General features: G+C 41.2%; 1 protein-coding gene across 1 annotated transcript; it reads left to right on the forward strand.

Moving 5' to 3' along the window:
• The first annotated feature begins 223 nt into the window (after window positions 1–223).
• On the forward strand, window positions 224–25,739 carry LOC145409346 (uncharacterized). Its single transcript, XM_080279817.1, has 8 exons — window positions 224–320; window positions 692–743; window positions 899–1,014; window positions 17,161–17,319; window positions 23,192–24,192; window positions 24,489–24,769; window positions 25,148–25,277; window positions 25,458–25,739. The coding sequence occupies exons 1-8, from the start codon at window positions 224–226 to the stop codon at window positions 25,737–25,739; spliced, it is 2,118 nt and encodes a 705-aa protein (XP_080135943.1).

Below are 25,739 nucleotides of genomic sequence, written 5' to 3' on the forward strand. Positions count from 1 at the left end.
ACATCAGATGGGTGGCTCATGTCAGGGGGCGTGTGAATACAGAGCTCGTCGGGCTGAGCTCTTTGAGCAACTGTATATGGCTGAACCTCCCATTGGAGAGCTTCCATTGGCTGGTGTACAGCTATTGACTGCTGTCTCACCAATTGACAAAGCCGAAAATCAAGAAGGCAGTGGCTAGGTTGAAAAGTGGTAAAGCAGGTTGTGTTTGTGACATGCTAGCCGAATGATCAAAGCTGGGGACGAAGCCATGATCAGGGGGTTACATGCAGTCATTGAAACCGTTTGGCAGACTGGTATAATTCCTCCTGACTGGACGGAGAGTTGGTCACCCCTAACTGGAAAAGAGAAGGAGACCACCATGACTGTAGTAATTACCGTGGCATTACAGCATTCAGTGTGCCGGGCAAAATTCTTGCTAACATTCTCCTGATGTGTATCCAGGACCATTTGCTGAAGTTTCAGAGGCCTGAGCAATCCATATTCCCGCCCAAGAAGTCTACTGTTGACTGTATCCTAGCTCTTCAAGTTCTTGCAGAAAACAGTCTTGAGTTTTGACAAGGTCTGAGAGCAGCCTATGTGGATCTCAAGAAGATGTTTTACTCAATAAATCAGGAGGTACTATGGGAACTAATGGAGTCGCATTAGTTCCCATAGTACCTCCTGATTTATTGAGTATTGATTATCCCCACAGGGGTAATCCAGCTGATTGCTGGCTTGTACCTAAACACTGAGAGTGATGTCAAGTTTGGGGGGGAGGGGGAACATCCCACTTTTTCCCAGCATGTTCTAATGTAAAACAGGGATGTGTCCTTGCCCCCACACTTTTCAACACATGTACGAATTGGGTGGACCTGGCTGTGAATTGATCTCACTGTGGGGTATCAATTGACAATTTCAGGGTTATCGACCTTGACCTAGCTGATGATGCAGTTAACCTAACGGAGTTGCTGGAGACACTACTGAGTGCCGTCGAGGAATTTCACGAGAATGTGAACCCATTGGGCCCAGACAAAGGTCCAGACATTTTCGGGCTTGTTGGTTGAAGCAGGTCAATCTGTCTAAACATGTGGTGAGGATACAGAAGACCTGGAAAGATTAACTTATCATGGTAGTGTGGTCCATAACAATGGTAGATCAGATGGTAAGATCTCTCATCACATTGGTTTGGCCTACCGGGTTATGGGGTCACTCATTTCAGGTATTTGTAACTGTCGTTATTTGTGTAGAAAGACGAAAGTTCGCATCTTCAGGGTGCTGGTGTTCTCCGTCTTACTGTGAGACATGGACATTAAACAGTGACTTGAAGCAGTGAATTGACTCCTCTGGTACTGTCTTCAAAGGATCCTAGGATATTGCTGGTACAACCGGATTCATAACAAGCGACTACTCCATGAGATGGACTCGAGGCCTATTACCCACATAATACGTCAACGCCAACTCCAGCTACATGGGCACGTGGCCTGCTTTCCAGGGGCTGATCCTGCTCACAGGGTGATCTCTGGACGAGTTAACTCAGGGTGAAGGAGGCCAAGGGGAAGGCCACGTAACTCATGGCTGGAGAAGGTTAATCACACCTGTTTTTGTGTTGCTGATGATACACAATAAGTTCTTATTTAAGTATTACGTAATTTCCAAACCAGGGTTCAATATGGCCTACGCGAACATGCAGCTGCCTGACTCCATAATGTTTTCACTGTTAGAAGACTAAAGCAGATATGAGAAGAATCTGGCTTTGTGTACCGTAGGTTCACATATTGTTCTGCCACAGTACCATAGTACCATTATTGTCCTCCATGATCCGCATTATTTTTGTTGGTGCAGTAATCTGAAATTATGTGTTATCGAATATGCTCTGTTCTCTGTTAAAAGAAAGGGAAATTGAGGTCATTCAGACATAATGTATTTGAGCTTACCGCTTGTCTGCAGTGCTATATCGTGAGTGACAGCTGTTTTAGTGCTGATGATGTAATTTAGCACAAGTTTGTAACTCATTCCTCCACCTTAGCTGTATTTCAGGCCACTGTTATTATTTGGCCAGATGAGTTGGTTTGACTTCCTGATAATGGGGGTCGGCCCACATTATCAAAATTTGTGAGGGTTTCCTTTGTTTTTGTTTTTCCCCCGTGAACAAAATACATTAGAAACCAAATGGCAGCTTAATCTTCTGCAATTTAAAACAATGTGCTTAGGTAGTTGCTGCTTATTATTTAGTGTATAATGAGGTTACTTCATTCTTGATACAATTTCTAACTATCTATCTATCTGTCTATCTATAGCCAGACGCCCAAGTCCCGTAAGGAGTGACCACAAACAAATCACCTCCATGTCGCCTGTCCCCTGCAATTTTGGTGCCCTCCTCCCAGCTCATACCCTTCTCTCATATAACTCTCCACTCGATCCCTCAATCTCATCCTCCGTCTCCCCCTCCTTCTTCTCCCTTCCACCTCACTCACATTCACTCTTAACGTTATTTGCCAACAATTTCTCTCACATCCATATCCACACCACAACGCTCCTTCACTTCCTCATTTGTTAGTGTCTTTCCACGTAACTCCACAAGCTGCTCTCAAATAACTCGTTTGCACTGCTCTTACTCTTGGTTTGTGTCCTTCCATGTGTCCTTCCAACAAGGTCCAAGTTTCCCTTCCATACGTAAGAGTTGCTGTCACAGTACTATCATGCAAACGACTTCCATGCTCACTTCCGTATTTCTCATAACTGTGTTCAAAGAACCAGCAACCTTTCTTCCCTGTTGTATCCTTTCAAGCACTTCTTCCTCTACATTTCCATCCTTACTCATCACACTACCGAGATACTTAAATGTATTCACATTTTCAATTTCGTCATCATCCACCCTCACTCTGCATGACTTCATTTCTCTCGAAAACCACAGCTTTACGTTTCCTACAATCACCTTTAGATTCTGTTTCTTACACTATCTCTCAAACTCATTCAGCAAACCTTGCTTAACAATACAGTATCATTGCAAAAAACAGAACTGGAAGTTTCCAAACCCTGCCCTCTGTCATTAGGGCTGCTCCAACACCCACTGTCCAACCTTGAATGTCTTATAACCACCATCCATATACAGACTGAACAGCCATGGAGACATGACAGATTCCTGTTTCAATCCTAAATTCCGTCAGAAAAATTCACCAGTTCACCATCTACATACTCTGCAGCCTTAGCATTCTCATACATACTTTTCACCGCATTCAACAACTTCCCATTTACTCCATAATTCGTTATATTTTTTTCATTCCTTGTCTGTGTTCTCTGTCATATGCTTTCTCCAAATCCATGATGACTCCATACAACTTCCTTCTCTACTCTAGAAACTTTTCCACTAAAGACCTTATGATGAATATCTGATCCACACAACTTCTTCTTTTCCTAAAGCCTCCATATTCTTCTCCAACTAATTTCTTTGTTATTTCCATAACTCTGTCAATAAGCATCCTAACAAACTCTCTTCCCATTACAGTAAGATGACAAATTAATGCCCCTATGATTACCATACGCTTGTTTTTTCCCTTTTCTTTTGTACAAGGGAACAATGATACCTGAATTCCAGTCTTCCAGAACTCCATTTTCATCCCAACGCAACCTACACATCTTCCATGTCTATTCTGCTACTGTGGCTCCCCTTATATTTAACAATTCCTTAAACTGTTTTCTCCATCTTCTCACTTTTTCCCCTTGTCCGCTATCAATCTACCATTATTTATCGTTTACTCCCCTACTATCTTCTTATCATCCCGTATAACTTTCTGTACTTCATTCCACAACATTTTCTTACATTTTCTCCACTTTACTTTTAAGTTCCTTTCAAAATAATCATCCACTGCTTTCTTACTCTCTTACTAATCTTTTCACTTCACTCTTCCTGTCTACATATAACTCTCTGTTCTGTTTCAACGTCCTCCATGCCTCTGCTTCCCATCCACTCGCTATTTGCTTTCTTCTTTTGTCACAGCTTCTCTCACCTCTTCATGCCACCAAGCTGTTCCTTACATCCCCTACCATTTTCTTTACCCAGCACACCACCTCACATGCTGCACAGATTTCTTCTGTGAATATCTTGCACACACATTCCATCTCCCCCATCTGCTCCAAATTATATTTACCCAATCGCTCCTCCACTTCTCTCTTATATTCTGCCCTTTTTATTATCCTCTTGCATCCTTTCCACCCTACTTGCATTGACCATATCTTCCTCCCTTTCACTCCATCGCATTTGTACCTTGACTCTCATCACCACCAAGTTCTGGTCAGAAAGTCCATTCCCTCAACCTCTGTATGCTCTGACATCCAGTACATACCTACTCATTCTCTAATCCACACAAACATAATCAATCATTACTTTTCGTTCTTTCAGTTCACCACCTACCCTTCTCACTTGCCACGTATACCTGTGGATCATTTTGTGCCTAAAGAGGGTATTGGCTATCAACAACGCCCTCCTTGCATGAATGTCCACGTCAGCAGGCACGCCCTACTCACCAACTACTCCATCCACCGTCGCATTCTCTATTTTTCCATTCACATCTCCAGTTACCTGTAAATGGCTGTTAGCGTCGAAAGCTGTTTTACCAAAATATGGCCAGCGTCGTCGATGCGGCACACCCTGTAAAAAGGTACGAACAAATCTGGGATGGGAATGAAGATCTGAGAGATGTTGACACATACCTACTCTAGCCACCAAACCATTTAGTGTTCAGTACATCTCTTGAATCAGTCATGAATGGATGTCCATCTTTTGCTTCCCTCATGTGTCAGTGTAAGTAAGAATAAGAAAGCAAGAAAATCAAGAAAATAATGTGTGTTTTCCAGACAGTGACTGCTTATCAATGTTTGCCTTTGACCTGGGAAGGGAGGAGAGAGAGAGAGAGAGAGAGAGAGAGAGAGAGAGAGAGAGAGATAAGTATCACGTACCCTCTTTCCCTCTCACCACTCTGCAACCCCAAACCCCCAACCCTACAGCGTATAAGATCATTTTTTTTCTTTTACTCATTTTATTTGTCATTATCACTTTTATTATACTGCTTTCCTCTTATTTGTTTTTATTTGCAGAAAAAATATTTGTATTCCTTGTTTACTGTACAAGCAACTACAACTTACATCCTCACCCTCCCCTTATTCCTCCTTCCCCATACCACCGTGCTTATCTCTGGCCTTATCATTCCTTGACCACAACGGTTGTCCCTACACAGCCGCAACCATTATCTTTCTCCTCTCTTTCCTTTTCCTCTCTTTCCTAAACCACTCACAGAAAAAAAAAAAAAAACATACAGGAATAAACATTTTGAACATAAAAAAAGAGGCATAATTATATTATTATTTATAAGTACATATTTTATGTATTGAATTTGATCATTTTACATATTTATTGTTTTGCACAAGCATTTCAGCAGCGTATGAGGTTTTCTCGTGGTGAATATGTGGATCTAAAATCTTCCTTACTCTTCATACTATTTCCCTCGTGTGAGGTGCTAATCTCGGGTCGCATTGAATCTTGGCGGCAACCGTTCAGCCTATACACACACAGCAGTTCCCATTATTTTGAAACATTGAAAAGAGCATGCTTCACTCTTTCCACACGAATTATACCACCCATAGTAAAAAAAAAAAATGCATACAGGAATAAACATTAGGAAAATGGAAAAGAGGACAAATATTCTTAAGATGTTTTTATTCATGGGTACACATATTATTCACTGAGTTTGTTCATTTTACATAGCATTTCAGCAACACAGATGTTCTTGTGGTGAATAGATGGATGTAAAACCTGCCCTTCCCTTCAAGCTAATTCCCTTGTGTGAGGTGCTAATCGCTTGTCGTATCGAATTTTAACTACTGCGGTTCAGCCTGTATACACAAAGAAGGACCCTTATCTAGTTTGGGTCTAAAAATACGATCTCTTGCCTCCCTTTGGGCACAAACCAAACCACCCAGACAACAGAAATAACCCGATTCTCGCATAAACACAATAAACATAAAAATGTTAAAAAAATCACAAATTTTTTTTAATGAAATCTCCCATATTATGTGCTGATTTTGTTCATAATATACTTATCTAGTCATTCAAATCCATTTCAGCACCATTGCCGTTTTTTAGGGTGAAAATATGGATACTTCTTAGTGCAATGTTTTTTCACTTCTTTGCTTAGTTTTCAATGGCCATTTGGCGAAAATTTTCTCACTTCATTAGGAAGCACAGGATGGATCTAGAAAGCAGAAAATTGCATTGACATGTGCACCAGTCGTTTCTCTTCAGTTCAGTAAGGAAAAAAATAGATTTTCGATACTTGAAAAAATGATGCCAGGGCCGGCCTGTGGGTCCCAACGATTTCCAGACCCACGGCTACTGAGAGATTGAAAACACCCTCTCACGCCTCTCAGACTTTTTCATGCACGCTTCCTTATTTGCCCAGAACACTTCTTTCACTGCTCTCACGGTCTTCCATTGGTGCATATACACACACAGTAGCCCACGTTTGTATTCCTACTTTCAATTTTACCAAAACAATCCATGAACCAACAGACCCATACTCTCTTGTATTCTCCTTCCATCTCCTGCACTCAACAATACATACACCTTCCTTTGACCTCTCATTCTCATCTACCCCTGCACATATACCCAGTCCACACTTGCACTCTCTCACACTCTCACCTCATCATTTAGTCTGAGTCAATTCATTATGTCCACTTCTGCATCATGAAGCACCTAGACAATCTCTCTCTTTCGCTTCATCATTCGCACCCCTCACTTCCACGTTGAAATACACACCATGACCTCTGAATGTTCCTTGGTCGTGATCTGTTGGTCAGTCCTTGTCCGAGGCATTAATTTTGTCTTTTCAGTTAGTTGTTTTCCAGGGAGGGGCACTAATCCTCCGCCAACCCACTTGTTGACACGTAGGAAACACCTACGGTACTGGTTTGTTGTAAGGTTATCACCCAACACATTTAATGATTTCTTGGCATACAGGAAATCATTTGGCTAATCACACAATGGAAAGTCATCTGGAGTAGCTCGTATCACTACACTGAGTGAGTGGATGATGGGCGCCCCCACTGATCACTAATTATAAATCAGTTACATTATAATAACAGATGAGAGCCATGGGGGGCAGGTTAGAAACATGTATGTACACCAGTCCTCCAGGCCTGAGGTCAGTGCTATCAGGGCCACATAATTAAGAAGGTGCAATAGAATGTATTTTCATGTGTTCTCCCATGCTTACACTCTTTCGAGATTTCCCCAGTGATGCATAAGACTTACAAATGCGGGCACTCGAACACAAATTTCAACACCTACTTTGCATTTTATTCTCTAAATGCTTTCCGTACCTACACCCATGAGAGAATTCTGGGTAGAGGCGGCCCAGTTCTTCAGTGACAGGAATTGGCGTTATTGGGCCATAATGATCAGTTATCCTCAGGACCCATAAAACAAGGCACTAAAGCATGTGCAAGTGATCTGATATAATGGATACGGGAACATGAATGGATATGAATGAATAGTAATATAGTTTTTTATGCTGATTACTGATCTGGAACAGAGAATTTACAAAAACTTGCAGAAATTTGTACCACACTGAGTTTGTTCTCTGAAAGTGTCGAGAATTGTTTCAAAGAAATTTCTTTGAATGATTACAGTAGTATGTAAAGCTGCTTTAATATAAGATAAAATAATAAATACCTGAAGGTTAATATTCATGATTATTTTTGATATTGCCATTTATAATATACATTTTGGAAATGCAGTATTGTATTTCCTTGCTTTTTCCTTGTTTTTATTTTTGTTGTTTTATCTTCCCAGCACCTATTTCGTCCACCTGCTTTTCAGTCACATGTTGCTTATTCTCTCTCTTTCTCTCTACTCCCCTCCCCTCACTGACCAACCTGGCTGCACGGCCTGAGATAAACAACATTGTTATTGTTTGTCACACGCACATAAATCCCTCGACGATGGAGAGAGAGAGAGAGAGAGAGAGAGAGAGAGAGAGAGAAATCAGTCTGTACTTGGAAATATCCAAATTTCCGGTGCATCTCAGAGAGAGAGAGAGAGAGAGAGAGAGAGAGAGAGAGAGAGCTAATAAGCAACATGTGACTGAAAATCAGGTGGACGAATTAGGTTCTGTACTTGGAAATATCCAAATTTTCGGTGCATCTCTTATTTTAATCGTTTCCCCTGATGAGGTGTTAGTGCCAGACTGAAAGACAAATAAAATTGTGTGTGTGTGTGTGTGTGTGTGTGTGTGTGTGTGTGTGTGTGTGTGTGTAATAAATATAAATCCTAGGATATTTTAATATAGGTACAGAATATCTTGTGTGTTGATTAGTGAGCATAAAATAGAGTTAAGATGTTATGGCTGATTTCCCCTGTGCTTTGTCGGCAGTGTCAGTAAATTCATCACAAGCAGCTAATAATACAACGCAGATTTTCTTTGATTTTTTTCTCAGGTTGTGGGAACAGGTAATGCATTTACTATTTCATCCAATTTGAAATTAACCCTTTGAGATTCCGACGACGCAGTTTTGCATCGTCATAAACTCAACCATTGAGATTCTGATGACTCGAATTCGAGTCATACGAAACAGTATATATATATATTTTTTTTTGCATGTTTTTCATCTCCTATCTGGCCTTGTTCCACAAACACTATCCTGTATATCCTTTTCCAACTATTTGTTTTTACACTGATGAGTACATCAGATAGATATCCATAATAAATAGGTTTTTACCATGAATAATATTGGTATTACCAACATGGGTACAGTATTTTGCCAGCATGACAGTGAGATCTTTTGCTTTCCTCTGTGAAAACTAACATAAATTGCCATAACCTATATATCAATAGAAAGGGAATTGACTGTAGATTGACATGGTGCTATCAAATTTCACACGTCTCACACTTTTTATTTTACAAATATTTTTCTATGGAAGGGTTTGCAATTTTTCCTTTTTGGCTAACTTCTACTCATCCTGTTAGGCTTTAGTACTACGATAAAGAGCAACTATTCAGCTTTAAAACCTCACCACATTCATTAATCTACCATGAAAAGTTAGTGAACAGTAGCCGATTAAGTACAAAAATCGCTGCGCAACAGCGCGCTCTCTGTGCACCTAGCTGAATCTGGCACAGACACAATCGGCAGAGGGCCAAAAATCTCAGAGTTAAAAGAGCCCAAGTTCGGTTCTCGGACCATTCAGGCTTTTGGATGGAGTCTGTTTCATCATGGTCCATGTTCATCTTGTGGTACAGCTGGAGACCCGGATGCAAAGTTGACCGTTGTGGTTTGTTCTGCAGGGGAAGATCTGGAATTTTTTGTTGTAATGACCTCCGTGCAACAATAAGAACATGAACAAACCTAAGTCCTTAAAATTACAATTTCTTATTTCACTTCCCAGTTACTAGAGATACAACTAAACCCAACATCAAGCAGTTGAAGGTAACTAATAATGATGTCAGAAGACTGTCAGATAAGAAACACGAGTGTTATATGTTCTTCCTCTTGTTTTTGTAGTTCTCACCAAGGAATTCTGATTTTGGTAAAAACGTCCAACCAATAGCACCCATTTTCATAGGGTTTGATCCCCTCAAGTTTTTCATCACTTAGCAGCTCATCCCACTTTCAGTATTCTCCCCGTCTTACCCATTTTCAGCTCTACCAGGTGGAAGTGCTCGGAAAATTGACCTACACCTTCACACAGTCCTATACACAAAGCTTATCTCTTCAGTGATGGTACCCCCACTACACTGTATTAACCGTCTTCATCCTAAATCGTATTGCCTACTTCTGTCTGCCTAGTCCACACTTTCTGCTCTATTTCGGCTTGCTAACGCTTTACCATATCCAGCTTTACCTTCCATACCTAACTAGCGGATACTTTTTAATGCCTTCTTGCTGTTTTAGGTTATTCTATTCAACATAGGAAAGTCTCTAGGTACCTGTCCCCACCCCGGAGGGGCTTGGGGACGAGTATTGTTTCACTCGGTTTGTTTGTTTGTCTGTCTGTCTGTCACTTAACAACTTTACACCAAAAGTACTGGTGCGATTTTGATAAAAATAACAGGGATGACGGGCTTTCACCCTCTGATCACCTGTTTAAATCTTGGGCCTAAATGGGCAAAGGCCCAGGCTGTAAGCCAAAAAAAAAAAAAAAGAAAAAAAAAAAAATCATTTCTTTTCATGAGAACTACTTTCAAATTCGTCATATCGACATGAAACCAACACTTAAAGTTGCATCTTTTAAATCTGCATCCTATAACATGCCTCATTACATCAGGGGGGTCATCACTCAGTGAGTGGTAGGGAGGCCAGTGTCAGGGTGTTTGGCCTAAAATTTCAAATGGGCATAAAATCGTCAACTTTCACCGGATTGACTCCAAATTTGATATGTGACATCTTTGGCTAGATATCCTGTTGTGTTTATACGTTAGCACTAAAATGACTGCCGGAGACGGATTTGCTGTGTCTTGGCCCCGCTTCTTCTTTTGAAGTAGTTAATGAAAGCTTTATATGAACCCCAAGTTTGTTTTATTTAAGTAAAATACACAAAGATTTTCAGGTTTAGAACTCTTAGCCACGCACTGTAAACAGGAAAGAACTGTGCCAGACTGGAGACCCCAGGACGAATCCAGCAATCTTCCCTGGGCCCAACTGGATATTAGGGGATATTTCCTAGGGGTTTGATTGATATTCACAAAGATTATTAATGTTGGCCTAGAGTCCCCAATGGTATGACAATAAAGAACTTGGTTGTTCTAATTTAAGTTTATGTTACCCCAATAGTTCGAAAAGTTCGGACAGTTTTATTAATTGTACTATTCGCCTCTAGTTTTTAAGAAATTGAGTAAATCTATATATAACCAGTCTAGGTGGAAAAGCCTCCCCAAAGTATTCAAAACAGTTTTGAGATAACAAGAACAGAACTACAATTCTGAAATTGCTGAAGCAATATTCAGAGAACTCCGTATTGCAGATGAAAATACTTTTGTTGTCATAGTAGACTTAATATTAAGGGAATTTTGGTTCATCTCAAATTTTTTTTTACAGGTTTTGACCTGTGACCTTGATAACAAGACCAAGGCCATTCATGCTATGCTGATCATGTTCATTTATGACCCACTACATTTCCACTGAGTTTGGTTAAGATCGGCCAAATAATTTCCGATTTAGCACTTTCGGGCATGAAGTGGCCATTTTGATTCTCCTCAATATCTCAAAAAAGTATTTGTTGGATCTCTATATCACTACCCAAGCACACTAGTATAAGTTGACTGTTACATACTGGAACATTTGCAAAGCAATTGATTCAATGGTTTTTGCTGCACAGGGGAACAAATAATGGAAAAAAAAAAAAAAACATAGAGGGCGCTAGTGCGGTGCTAGTGCTAAGGAAAATAAAGGTCCAGAAGAAGCTTGCAGGCAATAAACATCACTCCTGAAAATTTCCAGTCCACCTTGAACAGTCTTGGAATGCCAGCTTTCTAGACCTACCCTCCCCATACCCCACAAAAAAGAAGTAATGTCTACAAGATAAATAAGAACTCCATAGGATGTGGAGTTCTTAAAGAAGTCTGAAGTTGTTGATGCAGTATTCAAAGACCTCCACATTACAGATGAAAATACTTTTATCATTGTAGTCGTAATATAAAGGGACTTTTGGTATGACTTTTTATTTAACCCCTACACCGCGGTCATGTTTTTGCTCTCCTTGCATGTCCCGCGAGGAAATTCGCGCTCCGACTGACTTTTTAAAAATATTTGCCAAAAATCTGTTATTAGTCCTAGAATATTATAATTATATGTGCATATGGCACATACCTTCAGCTTTCTCTGGGATGTTTGTTGAGCCCTCGTCGAGTACCGTAGGACTTGTGGAGACTTCTGAAGTTGGGTAACGAATTCTCCACTTCACACTTCCCGACACCCCGTAATATGATTACCACAGCCTGATATTATCACTAGAAACACTATTCTATGATTTTCAAGAAGTTTGGAATCCATGCACCAAAAAAAAAAAACACTGTGAAAGCAATGAAAATTACGAGTGCGTACGAGCTTCCCACTTGCGCTCATTCCCTGGTGGTATTCTGTCATTTATTATTCATAAACATACTCGCACTTTATATTCCTATTACTTTATTACACTTATATATATATATACAGTATTTATCTACACGTTTCCTTCCGTAATAGTAGTTTATTTTCACTCCAGGTAACTTTCTCGTTCAGTAAACTAGAGCAGAGAGCAAAGCTTTGACTGTCATTACTCCAAGTATTTGTACTCATATTCTTATATTAGTAATTATTTACATTTCTATTTTATTTACACTGTTATACACTGTCACTTCCAGTAAATAAGGGCTCCTTTTCCTTGGAGCCAGGATGAACTTGGGACACTGAAACACTTGGAGTTATTCACAATTTCCTCCACTGGCTCATCACACGATTCACCAGAAAGATTGTAGTCACTGTCCATCATTATCATGGATAAATTAGCCAGTTCACGCTCCACAACAGAGTCATTTAGTCCTTTACCCCTTCCCACACGAGGTTTAGTAGGGGTAGAGGTCACAGGGCCCTCTAGAAGTGGCAGAAATGGTGGGGAGTGCTACGTGCTTTCATCTCAAGAAACAACACTGAACTAAATGACGAGGTGGATATGGGGCTGCCAAGGGTTGACAACATCAGCGAGGTGACAGCTGCTAATTTATATGCTATGAAATGATAGGCAGGAAATTAGGTAGCTCCAGGTGAATGTAAATATCACTTAGGCTTCTCGCTTCCTTTCTTATATATATTTTTATTACAAGACTAGATTATACGGCATATTTCAAGGGGAAATTACCAGGGAAAATTAGCGAATAAGTGCACATGGTGTGTTGCCAAGTGATAATTAGCCAACTCCCGGTGTATGGCACTATCAGTTACTTTATATTTTTTTGGTATATATTATTTTGTATAAGAATAGGGCATAGGGCTTATTTCAATGGAAGAAATCAGTGGAAAATTCCGGGGAAGATTTGTTTAGCAGAGCACAGCTGGGCAGGCTAGAGGAGACGGTAATGGAGGGGAGGTAGGGAGGGGAGTCAAGAATGGGGATAAATAGCTAAATTGTCAACAATGGATGGGAGTCCAGATGACATTATCAGTGCTGACTATTGTTGGACACCGGCAGTACTGATAGATGATACAAGTCACCATTTGAAAGCCCAGGAGAATTCAAAATAACACAGAATCCCAAAAGTGACCCCCCACGGTACGATCCATTGCGCCTGAGTGTCACGAAAGTGACGCCCCGCCGTCAAGGAGTAAATGGATATTGACATGTGATCTTGAGATGAAGGTCAACATCACTGATACTATGCAAATCACGTTCAAGCATGACCCATTACATATCCACTGAGTTTGGTCAAAATCGGCCAAATACTGTACATTCCCATTTAGCACTTTCAGTCATGGGGCTGCCTTTTTTATTTTCAATTTCTCAAAAATTATTTGTTGAATCTCAGTACCAATACCAAGGTACACCCACATAACTAAGTTTCTTAACCCAGTCAGGGTTAGAGAGAGGACAGGAGAATGGACAACCGTGAGTGGTAGTTTGGTACTGAGCTACGAGGCGAATGGTGAGAAACTTAATGAAACTGGATTCGAAACATTTCCGTGCTATTCACCTGCAAAACTTTATGCGTCTGTAACATACATAGCATATACTGTAATATAACAGACTAATTTGTTATCATGGAGTCCTGTGAAACTGGTCCAGACACGACCCATCAGTTTCAGATCCTCATCATACAAATAAAGCACCGTGCCATTTGAATATAAGCTGCAACTGGCCATTATCATTGCAGTGATATTTTTGTGAATATGTTATTCCTGGATTGATTATACCTGTAATATAGAAAGATTGTAGATTTAATGCTGATTCCCACAGTAGCTGTGCAGATGGTTATAAAATAATGTTAAACTATAGATGAATAAATCACATTGTGATGGGCAGCGGAGAGCATTCACCAGTATTTAACTATAACCAGATGAAATTAGAAGCAAGCAACACAAAATGAGTCGACGAAGATACAGCTGTGGTATCCTGCTCTGCCTTGTTATCCATGTCTTAACTGTTGCTTGACCTCACATGTGCATTATTTTCCTTCAGTCTCTACCTCTTCTATTACTCTTACTTCCCGGTATCCTCTTACTGTGAGCTGTCATGTTCTTTATGGGGTTTCTAGTCGTCCGGTCCTATAACCCCTACTGTATTACATTATTCATCACATCATCACTCCCCGACAACGTTTGCACAAGACTGCTGAATCTGTTACTACCATTATTGACACTGCCATTGCTAACCCCCCTTTTCCCCCTGACTCTGTCTAATTTCCCCCACAATACTATTACTGCTGCTTCTACTACTAGTCCACTATGTTCTTGTGTCTGCGTATCTGCTAACCACATTGTCCCTGTCCCACCGTCGACAGCTCGTCACTAACTCCCTACCACTACCCCAGTTGCACCCCCTCTCTCCCAGCCACTAGCGACCCGACTCCTCCCCCCGTCCGACACCACACTACCCCTCACCTCATCCCTGGGCCACCAGGCCTGTTGTCCACCCCTTTACTGCTGAATATACGTTGTATGCTTTAATAAAAATAATGATATCAACAACAACATAGATGTGAAGCATCCCTAACAATACATATAAAAACTGCAGACCCAAAACGTGCCTTTGTTAGGGAGCTCTGATATATTAACCACAGAACCGACCACAGATCGTTCTTATCATTGCCACTGGACCTTCCCTATAGCATATCTCCATGATAATACAACCCATTGTTGTTCTTTGTGGGATCACTATAGCTTTCTGCAAAAAATAACATAGCGCAAGGCATGCCTACAAACCACTAACATACACATGTGACGTTTCACTGACGTCCATCAAATAATAATGACGTCCTCAGGGAGAAGGGGTGACTGAACCTGTCTACAATAATGAAAGCCTGTAATAACGATGTCATAACAAGAAGTAATAACTAGATATCTTAATGAGTGCAATAACGATATGCCCTAATAACTAGTGTAATAAGGTGTTTTATTAACAAGCGTAAAAACGAGATATCATAAGAGTGTAATAACGAGATAACTTAATAACGCTTAATAACGAGACGATATAATAAGTGTAATTAACAGGGGTCCTAATATTGAATAATTACGAGATACCTTAATAATCACATGTTCTAATAACGAGTGTAATAACGAGATACTTTGATAAGATGTCCTAAGAACGTGTGATAACGAAATGTCCTAATAACGAGTGTGATCACGATAGACCTTTGTAACGAGATGACCTGATACAAGGGGGTCCTAGTAACGAGTGTAATAATGAGAATTCATAATAATTAGTGTAATGACACACTTTAATAACGAGAGTACCTAATAACGTGTAATAATGTGGGTTCATAATAACGAGAACAATAACGAGATACATTAATTATGTGTAATAGCTAGATATCTTAGTAACGAACGCAATGACGAGATATATTAATAAAGAGTGTAAAAAAGGTACCTTAATTACGAGTGTAATAATGAGAGGTCCTGATAACGAGTGTAATAACGAAATACCTTAATAACAAATATATTCACAAAATATCTTAACAGGAAGTGTAATCAAGAATTACCGTAATAACGAGACATCCTAATAACGAGTATAATAACGAAATATCTTGACAACGAGTGTAATAGCGAATAACCAGATACTTCAAAATGGAGATATCAAACGAGACATCTAAATAACGAGCTGTTTTGATAACGAATGTAACAAATAATTTCAATAATGAGTGTAATAACGAGATTTCCTTAAAAAACGCATGTAATAACGGGGTGTAATAAAGTGTGTAATAATAAGATATTTTAATAACGTGTCTAATAACGAGATGACCAAATAACGTGTAATTAGAAAATAACGAGTGTAACAGCGAGATTCCCTAATAACGAGAGTAATAACGTGATATCTTAATATCGAGTGAAATAATGCGATATCTTAATAACGTGGGGCCTAATAACTAGAAGTGTATAAACGAGAGTTCCTAACAACCGGAATGTAATAGTGTAGTAACAAGGGGTTCTAATAATGGGTGTAATAACGAGGGATCCTGATAACGAGTGTAATTACAAGAGTCTAGAAGAACGAGAGTATTGTAACAACGGGATCCGTAATAACGAGTGTAATGACGAAGGGTGTGTGTATTAACAAGTGAGTGTAATAACGAGCGTGTGTCAGTAATTGGCTTGTGTCAGTGCTCCGGTTCATAATGGCAGTCTTTGAACCAGGGCAGCAAGGGGTAAAAAGGCGTGTTTGAGAGTAAATAGCAAACATTACGCTGCAATAAACGGCAGACCGGGTCATTATTTCCCCAGATCCTAGCTCGGTACGGAAATTTCATAGCAACTCTTCCTTACCAATATACTTTCCCTATAACACATTTAAATGTACTTGAATGTTGCTAATAGAAACTAAGTCCGTACTGAAATGCTGTAAATGTGGTATAAGAGAATAAAGGTGTACTGACCGTGAAGCACCGCTAAGGATTATGTGTACAAAACTTCCTTTCAGGAATATATATATATATATATATATATATATATATATATATATATATATATATATATATATATATATATATATATATATATCAGTGGCTTTTGGTGATGCTTAAACCGGTGACATAAAGATCTGTATTCACCAGCAATATTTATAACGTTTGGAGTATGGGGAAGATTAATTTGCCTAGCTCTTTTCTCTTTTGTGTTTCATTGTCTCATTGTAATTATTGTAAATATTATTAGCTTGTATTATATTAGGTATTTTTCATTGTGTTTATTTTTCACTTGCTTACGTCAGCTAACTTTAATTTACTCTCTGACCTGTGTTGCGAAATTGGGGTTAGTGTTTTTTTTTTTTTTTATCACTTAACTGTTTGTTCAGTTCCCTTTTCACTTAGCTTTTCTCAGTTTTTACGCAGTCAGATTTATTTATCTTGTGTTGCCTACTCCCATCTCATAACAAATAAACTGGCTTTACCTCACCAAGGTAATACTGATATTCTGTTTATTACTGATTCATTGTGGTTGTCATCATAGAGAGTAGAACTAGTGATGTTACTGTTGCGCCCCTACATATTGTGAGTCAGCAAGATGCAGTTGACTTCAACTCAGGACCAACGGAGGATAAAGTTGGGAGATTGCAGAGGCAGGAGCTAACCTTAGTTGCCCAGGCTCTTGAAATTCAGAGTGAGTCAGGTAATGTCTTCCTGTTAACTAACTTAATCTGCCACCGACTGTTTGGCACAGACCCATATTGTTACGTCCCAGTCCACACACTGCCACAGGCTCAACAGCAGTCTTACATTACATACCACTCTAAATCATTAACCATACGAACTTAAATTACATAATTTAACAAACAATTACTTAAATAAAACATTATAAAGGAAAAGAGCACAAAAATAAATGAATGTTTAACTTACCAAATAACTACGCTCACAAACACCAGGCAAACTGGCAACACTGACTCGTACCGAACTTACGGTACGAGAAACGTCTCGAAGGTACGAGACTACCTAACTGGCAAATCCCCCTTCATAACACTACCCCCTCCCTAGTTCTTTGTCGTCCCGACAAAACTACACAGTATACACAAACATAAACATAAACCCTAATTCTAATGAAACATCTAACTATACACAAGATAATCTTTCAACTTATCAGGTCTTCTTCTATGCCGCTTCCGACGATGTCCTTGTTCCTCCACATAATCCACTCCTCCAGGAAGGTCTTGGTCCTCTTCTTGTTTCAATTCTTCCCTCGGGAAACTGTCACCATCTTCATGCACTTCAGCTCCTTGGTCCTCAACATCCTCGGCTGCAGGTGAGCACAATTCCTCAGAGACATCCCAGCTGTACTGTCCTGGCCCATGGTACTGCCTTAGACGATTCACGTGTACCACCTTTGGGCAAGACATCCTGCCTCCCCGAATCCGATATGTTACGTCTGATAGGCGGTCCAACACAGTGTACTGTGTACAGGAAGGACGTTGCCCAGTGAGTTGTTGTTCTTATGGTAAGCCTTTAGGTGTGCAGTACACAAGATCAGCTGAGGCAAAAATAAACACTGGCTCCTTAAAGATCATTGTCTTTATTTTTCAAATAATTCCACTTAATGCTTTTCAACTTCAATGTTCTCACAAGCACAGGAGCTATACACGCTTTATAGATTGCAGTTACACTTAATGTTTAACAACTTCACAGTTAGTACACTTTATGCTTGCTAACACTTCACTTATTACACAAGTACTGAAAATTATCTTCACTGACAGTAATTACACTTAATACACTTCACTGTCTTCTCAAGTCCCAATGATAAACAAACTTCAATAACCCGTCACTGTTTTCACAAGTACCAAAAATATACAACCTTCACTGACACTGACACTGCAGCAAAACCGACTGCACTTCACACAACCTGACCTGAAACCCGACTAAACTCCAAACTGACTTGACACCTCACTAAACTTGTAATAATCTCTACCCCATCCTTATATAAGCTTGCATTGTTCTAGAAACGTCCACTTCTCCAACATTCTACGACATACTGTCTTGCATCAGCCCCTAGCAACAACAGTTACCAACTACGAGACATCAAAACATTCTAGAGTTGTCTTACATTACATACCACTCTAAATCATTAACCATACGAACTTAAATTACATAATTTAACAAACAATTACTTAAATAAAACATTATAAAGGAAAAGAGCACAAAAATAAATGAATGTTTAACTTACCAAATAACTACGCTCACAAACACCAGGCAAACTGGCAACACTGACTCGTACCGAACTTACGGCACGAGAAACGTCTCGAAGGTACGAGACTACCTAACTAGCAAATCCCCCTTCATAACACTACCCCCTCCCTAGTTCTTTGTCGTCCCGACAAAACTACACAGTATACACAAACATAAACATAAACCCTAATTCTAATGAAACATCTAACTATACACAAGATAATCTTTCAACTTATCAGGTCTTCTTCTATGCCGCTTCCGACGATGTCCTTGTTCCTCCACATAATCCACTCCTCCAGGAAGGTCTTGGTCCTCTTCTTGTTTCAATTCTTCTCTCGGGAAACTGTCACCATCTTCATGCACTTCAGCTCCTTGGTCCTCAACATCCTCGGCTGCGGGAGAGCACGATTTCTCGGAGACGTCCCAGCTGTACTGTCCTGGCCCATGGTACTGCCACATATGATTCAAGTATACCACCTTTGGGCAAGACTTCCTGCCTCACCAAATCCGATATGTTACGTCTGACAGGCGGTCCAACACAGTGTAAGGCCCGCCCCATGGGCTCTGCAGCATTGGTGACTGTCCCTTCTTACACTGAGGATTGTATAACCAAACTTGGTCACCGTCCTTGAAGCTCACTTCACTTGCCTTGGCATCATACTTTCATTTCATCACTTCTCCTGAAAATTTGAGGGCTCCTCGCACTTGATGATGTACCTTAGCCAGCTTTTCCTAAAGGTGCTTCGCATAGCCGGTGGTGTCTGTAGTCAGCTCTTCACCAGGTGGTCTTTCCATTAACAAGTTGACAGGTAAACGTAACTCGTGGCCCAGCATCAGTTTTGCAGGAGTGTAGCCAGTAGACTCGTGGGATGCAGACCGATATGCCATCAGCAAAGCAGGTAATTTCTGGTCCCAGTCTGTTTGTCCATCAATCCAGTTCTTGCCCCAGGGTCCAGTTAAATTTCTCCACCATCCCATCTGACTGTGGCCTTAGGGGGGTCGTCTTGGTCTTCTTCATCCCCAATAATTTGCAGCACTCACGGAACACAGCAGACTCGAAGTTTCTACCCTGGTCTGGATGTAGCTCTTGTGGCATCCCAAAACGACAGAAAAACTGATCAACCAACACCTGAGCAATTGTCGCAGCCTCTTGATCGGGGATGGCATAGGCTTCTGGCCACTTTGTGAAGTAGTCCATGGCAACACATATATACTGGTTTCCTCTCTCAGTGAGTGGCAAAGGTCCAGCAATGTCCACCGCAACTCTTTCCATCGGTGCACCCACTTGGTACAGCTGAAGAGGGGCACAACCACGTTTTTTGGGTCCCTTCTTGGCACAGCACACATCACAGGCCCGACACCACTCTTCAACATCCTGACGCATGCCAATCCAGTAGAACCCCTGTCGCAGCCGGCTTAAAGTTTTCTTCACTCCCAGGTGCCCACTAGTGATCTTGTTATGGGACTCATCCAAGATCTCAGACCTCATTTTCTTCAGAACCACGAGTTGCCAACACTCACTGAGGCCATTGAGCATCTCCCACTGACGCTCCAGTAGTCCATTCCAATGAAGGTCCCACTGACTCCAGCAGCTTTTGGTCCCAGGGCCCAACCTGGAAACTTCTCCCCATGATGGTCGCACTGCACTCTGCTGCAGCCACTCCAGCACTGGTTGTAAATCTGCACCCTCCATCTGCATCCTCCCCAGGTCTTCTTCGTCCGACTCCAGCCCCGTCACTACAGTACAGTTGCATTTCTTCCTATGATTCCCATTCCTACTATGCTGCATGTCATCTGTCCTGTCTTCTCGCACACTATTAATCAAGGTTCTCTTGCATTTCTTCAGTGATGGGTCTTCTGCACCCTTCCTCTTATCATCCCAACCATTCTGATCCGCAAATAACTCAAACTGTGCACGGTAAGCTTCCCAAGATACACTACCAGCACTTTCTTGAGGTTCCTTCTTAACGGGATCCCTATTATAGCCATGCACTTCACTGGTTTGGGGCCTAATAACTGAGGCATCATAATTAAGTCCGGGACTTACAACTTCTGCATTCTGATTATTTAGTCCTGCAATGCCATCTTCAGATGCCCGGGATCCGTCAAGATTCACTATACACTGTCCATTCCTTTCATATGCTTCCTGTACACTAACCTGAGGCTCAGCAGTGCAATATTTTTCTACAGCCTCAATTTTCTCACTAATTATTTTCACTTGGTCGACTACATGCTTCAACTGGTTATCTACATGCCGTCTGCACTCCGTCACTATTTCCTCACTAATTGACTTCAACGGGTCGTCTACATGCTGTCTGCACTCTGTCACTATTCCCTCACTAATCTTCAGCTGGTTGTCCACATGCTGTTTGCACTCCGTCACTATTTCCTCACTAACTGTCTTCAACTGTTTGTCTACATGCTGTTTACACTCTATCACATTATTTCTTACCTCATACTTCTGCTGCCGTAGCTCAGCATATAGCTCCTCCTTCAATTGTTCCTGTTCTTCCTTCATTTCCCCCATGAAAGCATCTAGCTGTCCTTGCATTCTCAGCTGTAATTCCTTCTGTTGCTGCTGTAGTGCCTCCTGAAGCTGTTCATATCGTTCTTTCTGTTCTTCGTTCTGTGCCTGCAATTGTTCTTTGATTTCTTGCTGTCCTGCATTCTGTGCTGCCTGTAGTTGGGCGCTTTGTGCTTGTAACTGTTCTTAAAATTCATTCCTGAGCACTTCACTTTGGGCCTGTAACTGTGCTTGGAGTTGTTTCTGTCCTTCACTCTGTGCCTCTAAGTTTTTCGCTCTGTGCCTCTAGTTTTACACTCTTTGCCTCTGGTTTTACACTCTGTGCCTGTAATTGTCCTTGGGGTGCTTGTAAAAGTTTCATAATTCCTCCCAGCGATACCTCTTCCTGCCTAGCTTGGCCTCTTGCCTTGACACCTTCTTGCTCCATGTCGAAGATTAGACTCACTGCAGCCCTGAATAATAATCCTCACTCCTGACACCAGTGTTACGTCCCAGTCCCCACACTGCCACAGGCTCAACAGCAGTAGTACAGTACAGGAAGGACGTTGCCCAGTGAGTTGTTGTTCTTATGGTAAGCCTTTAGGTGTGCAGTACACAAGATCAGCTGAGGCAAGAATAAACACTGGCTCCTTAAAGATCATTGTCTTTATTTTTCAAATAATTCCACTTAATGCTTTTCAACTTCACTGTTCTCACAAGCACAGGAGCTATACACGCTTTATAGATTGCAGTTACACTTAATGTTTAACAACACTTCACAGTTAGTACGCTTAATGCTTGCTAACACTTCACTTATTACACAAGTACTGAAAATTATATTCACTGACAGTAATTACACTTAATACCCTTCACTGTCTTCTCAAGTCCCAGTGATAAACAAACTTCAATAACCCGTCACTGTTTTCACAAGTACCATAAATATACAACCTTCACTGACACTGACACTGCTGCAAAACCGACTGCACTTCACACAAACTGACCTGAAACCCGACTAAACTCCAAACTGACTTGACACCTCACTAAACTTGTAATAATCTCTACCCCATCCTTATATAAGCTTGCATTGTTCTAGAAACGTCCACTTCTCCAACATTCTAGGACATACTGTCTTCGTCAGCCCCTAGCAACAACAGTTACCAACTACGAGACATCAAAACATTCTAGAGTTGTCTTACATTACATAGCACTCTAAATCATCAACCATACGAACTTATGTTACATAATTTAACAAGCAATTACTTAAATAAAACATTATAAAGGAAAAGAGAACAAAAGTAAATGAATTTTTAACTTACGAAATAAGTACGCTCATAAACACCAGGCAAACTGGCAACACTGACTCGTACCGAACTTACGGTACCAGAAACGTCTCGAAGGTACGAGACTACCTAACTGGCAAATCCCCCTTCACAACAATATAAAGTCCCTGGATCCATGCCAGACCTTAAATCAGTTTCTAGATCAGTTCATTCATCCCATGATAGTTCAGCTGAGGACACTATTATCCACCAGAAAGAATTTTTTGATGCAGAGCAGGCTAAGCACGATCATGAGTATTAGATGTTACAGCTTCAACTACAGCTTCAGAGGGAGAAGAGGGAGGAGGAGAATAGGACATTACAACTTCAACCACAGTTTCAGAGGGAGAAGAAGGAGGAGGAGAATAGGACGTTACAGCTTAAACTACAGCTTCAGAGGGAGAAGAAGAAGGAGGAGAATACCAAACTGCAGCAGATAAAGCTTGACTATGAAATGCGAATGAATTGCCCAAGTGCCCCAACCAATTTTCCCCATTCTTTTTCAGAATTTAGGACCGTTGAACCCACTAAATTAGTTCCCCCATTCGATGAGTGTTTAGTCATGGAGTTCTTTGACCGATCTGAGAAGATTGCTACAGGTAACGAGTGGACCAGAGATAGCTGGTCATCTTTAGTTCAGCCAGTAATCAAAAGTAAAGCATTGAAGGCCTATGACAGTCTTAGCCACCAAGAATCACAGGATTACGAGGTATTAAAGAAAACCATACTGCATGCATACGAGATGAGACCTGAAGCTTACAGGCAGAAGTTTAGGAATTGTAGGAAGCACCCTCATGACACTTTTGTAGGGTTCAGTAGGCAGATGACTGATGCTTTTAATCAATGGATGCGAAGTGAGGATATCTCAGAAACTTATGTTAAGCTTAAGGAACTTGTTATCCTCGAGAACTTCCTTGATAAGACTGATACAGGTTTAAGAACTTACCTGGCTGATAAGAAAGTTAAGAATGCTGCTGAGGTGGCAGTTTCTGTAGACGATTATTTTTTGTTTAAGAATTTGAGTAAGGGTAAGGAAGTTCCTAGGAGTGTTCCTCAGAAATGTTACCTCTCTCAGTTCCCCAAACAACCATCTCAGAAGCCCAACTCCACAAATTACTCCTCACCCAAACCTGATACACCTCACATTTCCCCAAAAACTACACACCACCCATTTACTTGCTCATATTGCAAGAAGCCAGGTCACACTGTAGATAGATGTTGGCAAAAGTCAGGTGCTGAGAAGCCAATGAGCTTTGTTTCTCGTGGAGCTCCCGTGGTTACCCCTTCAGTTGATTCCCCAGTTGTTAGTCAGGGAAACTCTGATATTTTACTCCCTTTTAGGGTTGATGTTGTTCCGGAAGGTGGGAAGAAGGAGGCCAAATTTGTGTTGGAGCCCACTGTTTTAGGAGATGTGGTACAGGCGGTGATGAGCAGTGTTACCCCTGCTTCTTCGTATGCCCCCTACCTGTATTCTGGTTTGGTGAAGGTGAATGGCGTGCAGCATCCGGTATGCATTTTTCATGACACTGGTTCTTCAATTTCTTTGTGGGTAAGGCCAAATAATGAAGTTCTTGATGTTGCAGGAGGAGAGTTTGTTCTGATTAGGGGAGTAACAGGTGCAAAGACTGTGCCACTAGTTTCTTGTGAGGTAAATGCCAGTTGTTTGATGGATTGGCACGATTGGGTGTTGTAGATTATTTATTAGAGAGTGGTGTTCATTTAATTCTTGGCAATGACCTAGTGAGAGGTGAGATTACCACTCCAGTTTTGTCGGAGGTGCCAGTGCCCGAAGTTCCTCTGCAGGTTGATCCCATTGATGCAGAGGCATTCCCAGTTTGTGCAGTGACTAGGTCCATGTCACGTGCAAAGAGGAGTCGACAGGAGAAGGTTGCTTGTAGTGTGTCCTGCATTATCGTACCAGAGGCAACAGTTAGTCCTACGTCCGAGGACACGAAACAATCGGACAATGAGACATCTTTGGCAGATACATTTCTGGGTTCTTTGGAAGATATTCTACCTGTTGCATTGGAGGAGAACCTTCAGAAGTTAAAGGAGTTGCAGTCTGGAGACCAGGAGATTCAGAGGTTGAAGTTGTGTGCAGTGGATGATTTTGAGAAGGAGAAGGGTGGATGTTTTCATGTGAAAGACGAGATTTTGTGGAGACAGAGACCTCCACATGTGAATGTAGATGATGGGATGTGGGACTACCATAAGATTGTAGTACCTAATGAGTGCAGGCAGGAGTTAATTCAACTGGCCCATTCTACTCCATTTGCAGGTCATATGGGTGTAAGGAAGACCATGGAGAGGCTGCATGCGGAATTCTGCTGGCCCTACATGGCAATGGATATGGCAAAGTTTGTCAAACATTGTCATAAGTGTCAAGGAGTGGATAGGCCAAATCAGTCTGTCCCTAAGGCCCCACTTGTCCCCATTCATGCCATTGATCCCCCTTTTTCCAGCTTAATTATTTATGTGGTGGGACCCTTTCCCCCAACTTCTAGTGGTAACTCATATCTGCTCACTATCATTGACCCCTCCACGAGGTACCCTGAGGCGATACCTCTACGTTCTATCGAAGCTAAGGCAGTGGTTAGAGTTTTGCTAGATTTCTTTACAAAGTTTGGTTTGTCCTGGGAGGTTCAGTCAGATAGAAGGTCTAATATCCATTCCAACATCTTCAAGCAGTCATTTCCTCAACTTGGCATCACACACATCAAGAGCAGTTCCTAACATCCAGAGACGCAAGATGCCTTGGAGTGTTGCCACCAGATGCTCAAGAATATGCTCCGCAAGTACTGTCTGGAGCACTCTGTTGACTGGGACCATGGTGTGCCGTTCCTCCTGTTCGCTACGAGGGAAGTACCACAGGAAAGTTTGGGTTTCTCTCCTAACGAGTTCGTGTTTGCCCATCGAGTTCGGGGTCCTCTTAGCTTGATTAAGGAGACTTGGAGCAGTAACCTTGCCAAGAGCAAGACCTTACTCCATTACGTGCAGGACTTCAAGACCTGTATGAGTGAGACTCTGGAGGTGGCCAGGGAAAATCTCAAATAG

Source organism: Coenobita brevimanus, chromosome 80 (assembly GCF_032717465.1).
Source record: "Coenobita brevimanus isolate Jiangsu-jjx chromosome 80, ASM3271746v2, whole genome shotgun sequence".
Lineage (NCBI taxonomy): Eukaryota > Metazoa > Arthropoda > Malacostraca > Decapoda > Coenobitidae > Coenobita > Coenobita brevimanus.

Coding starts and splice junctions, on each gene's coding strand:
- LOC145409346 (XM_080279817.1), top strand. CDS start 224: ATGATCAAAGCTGGGGACGAAGCCATGATCAGGGGGTTACATGCAGTC. Junction 321..691: donor TCCTCCTGACTGGACGGAGA/GTTGGTCACCCC, acceptor TTATCCCCACAG/GGGTAATCCAGCTGATTGCT. Junction 17,320..23,191: donor TGAAATTCAGAGTGAGTCAG/GTAATGTCTTCC, acceptor ATTCTTTTTCAG/AATTTAGGACCGTTGAACCC.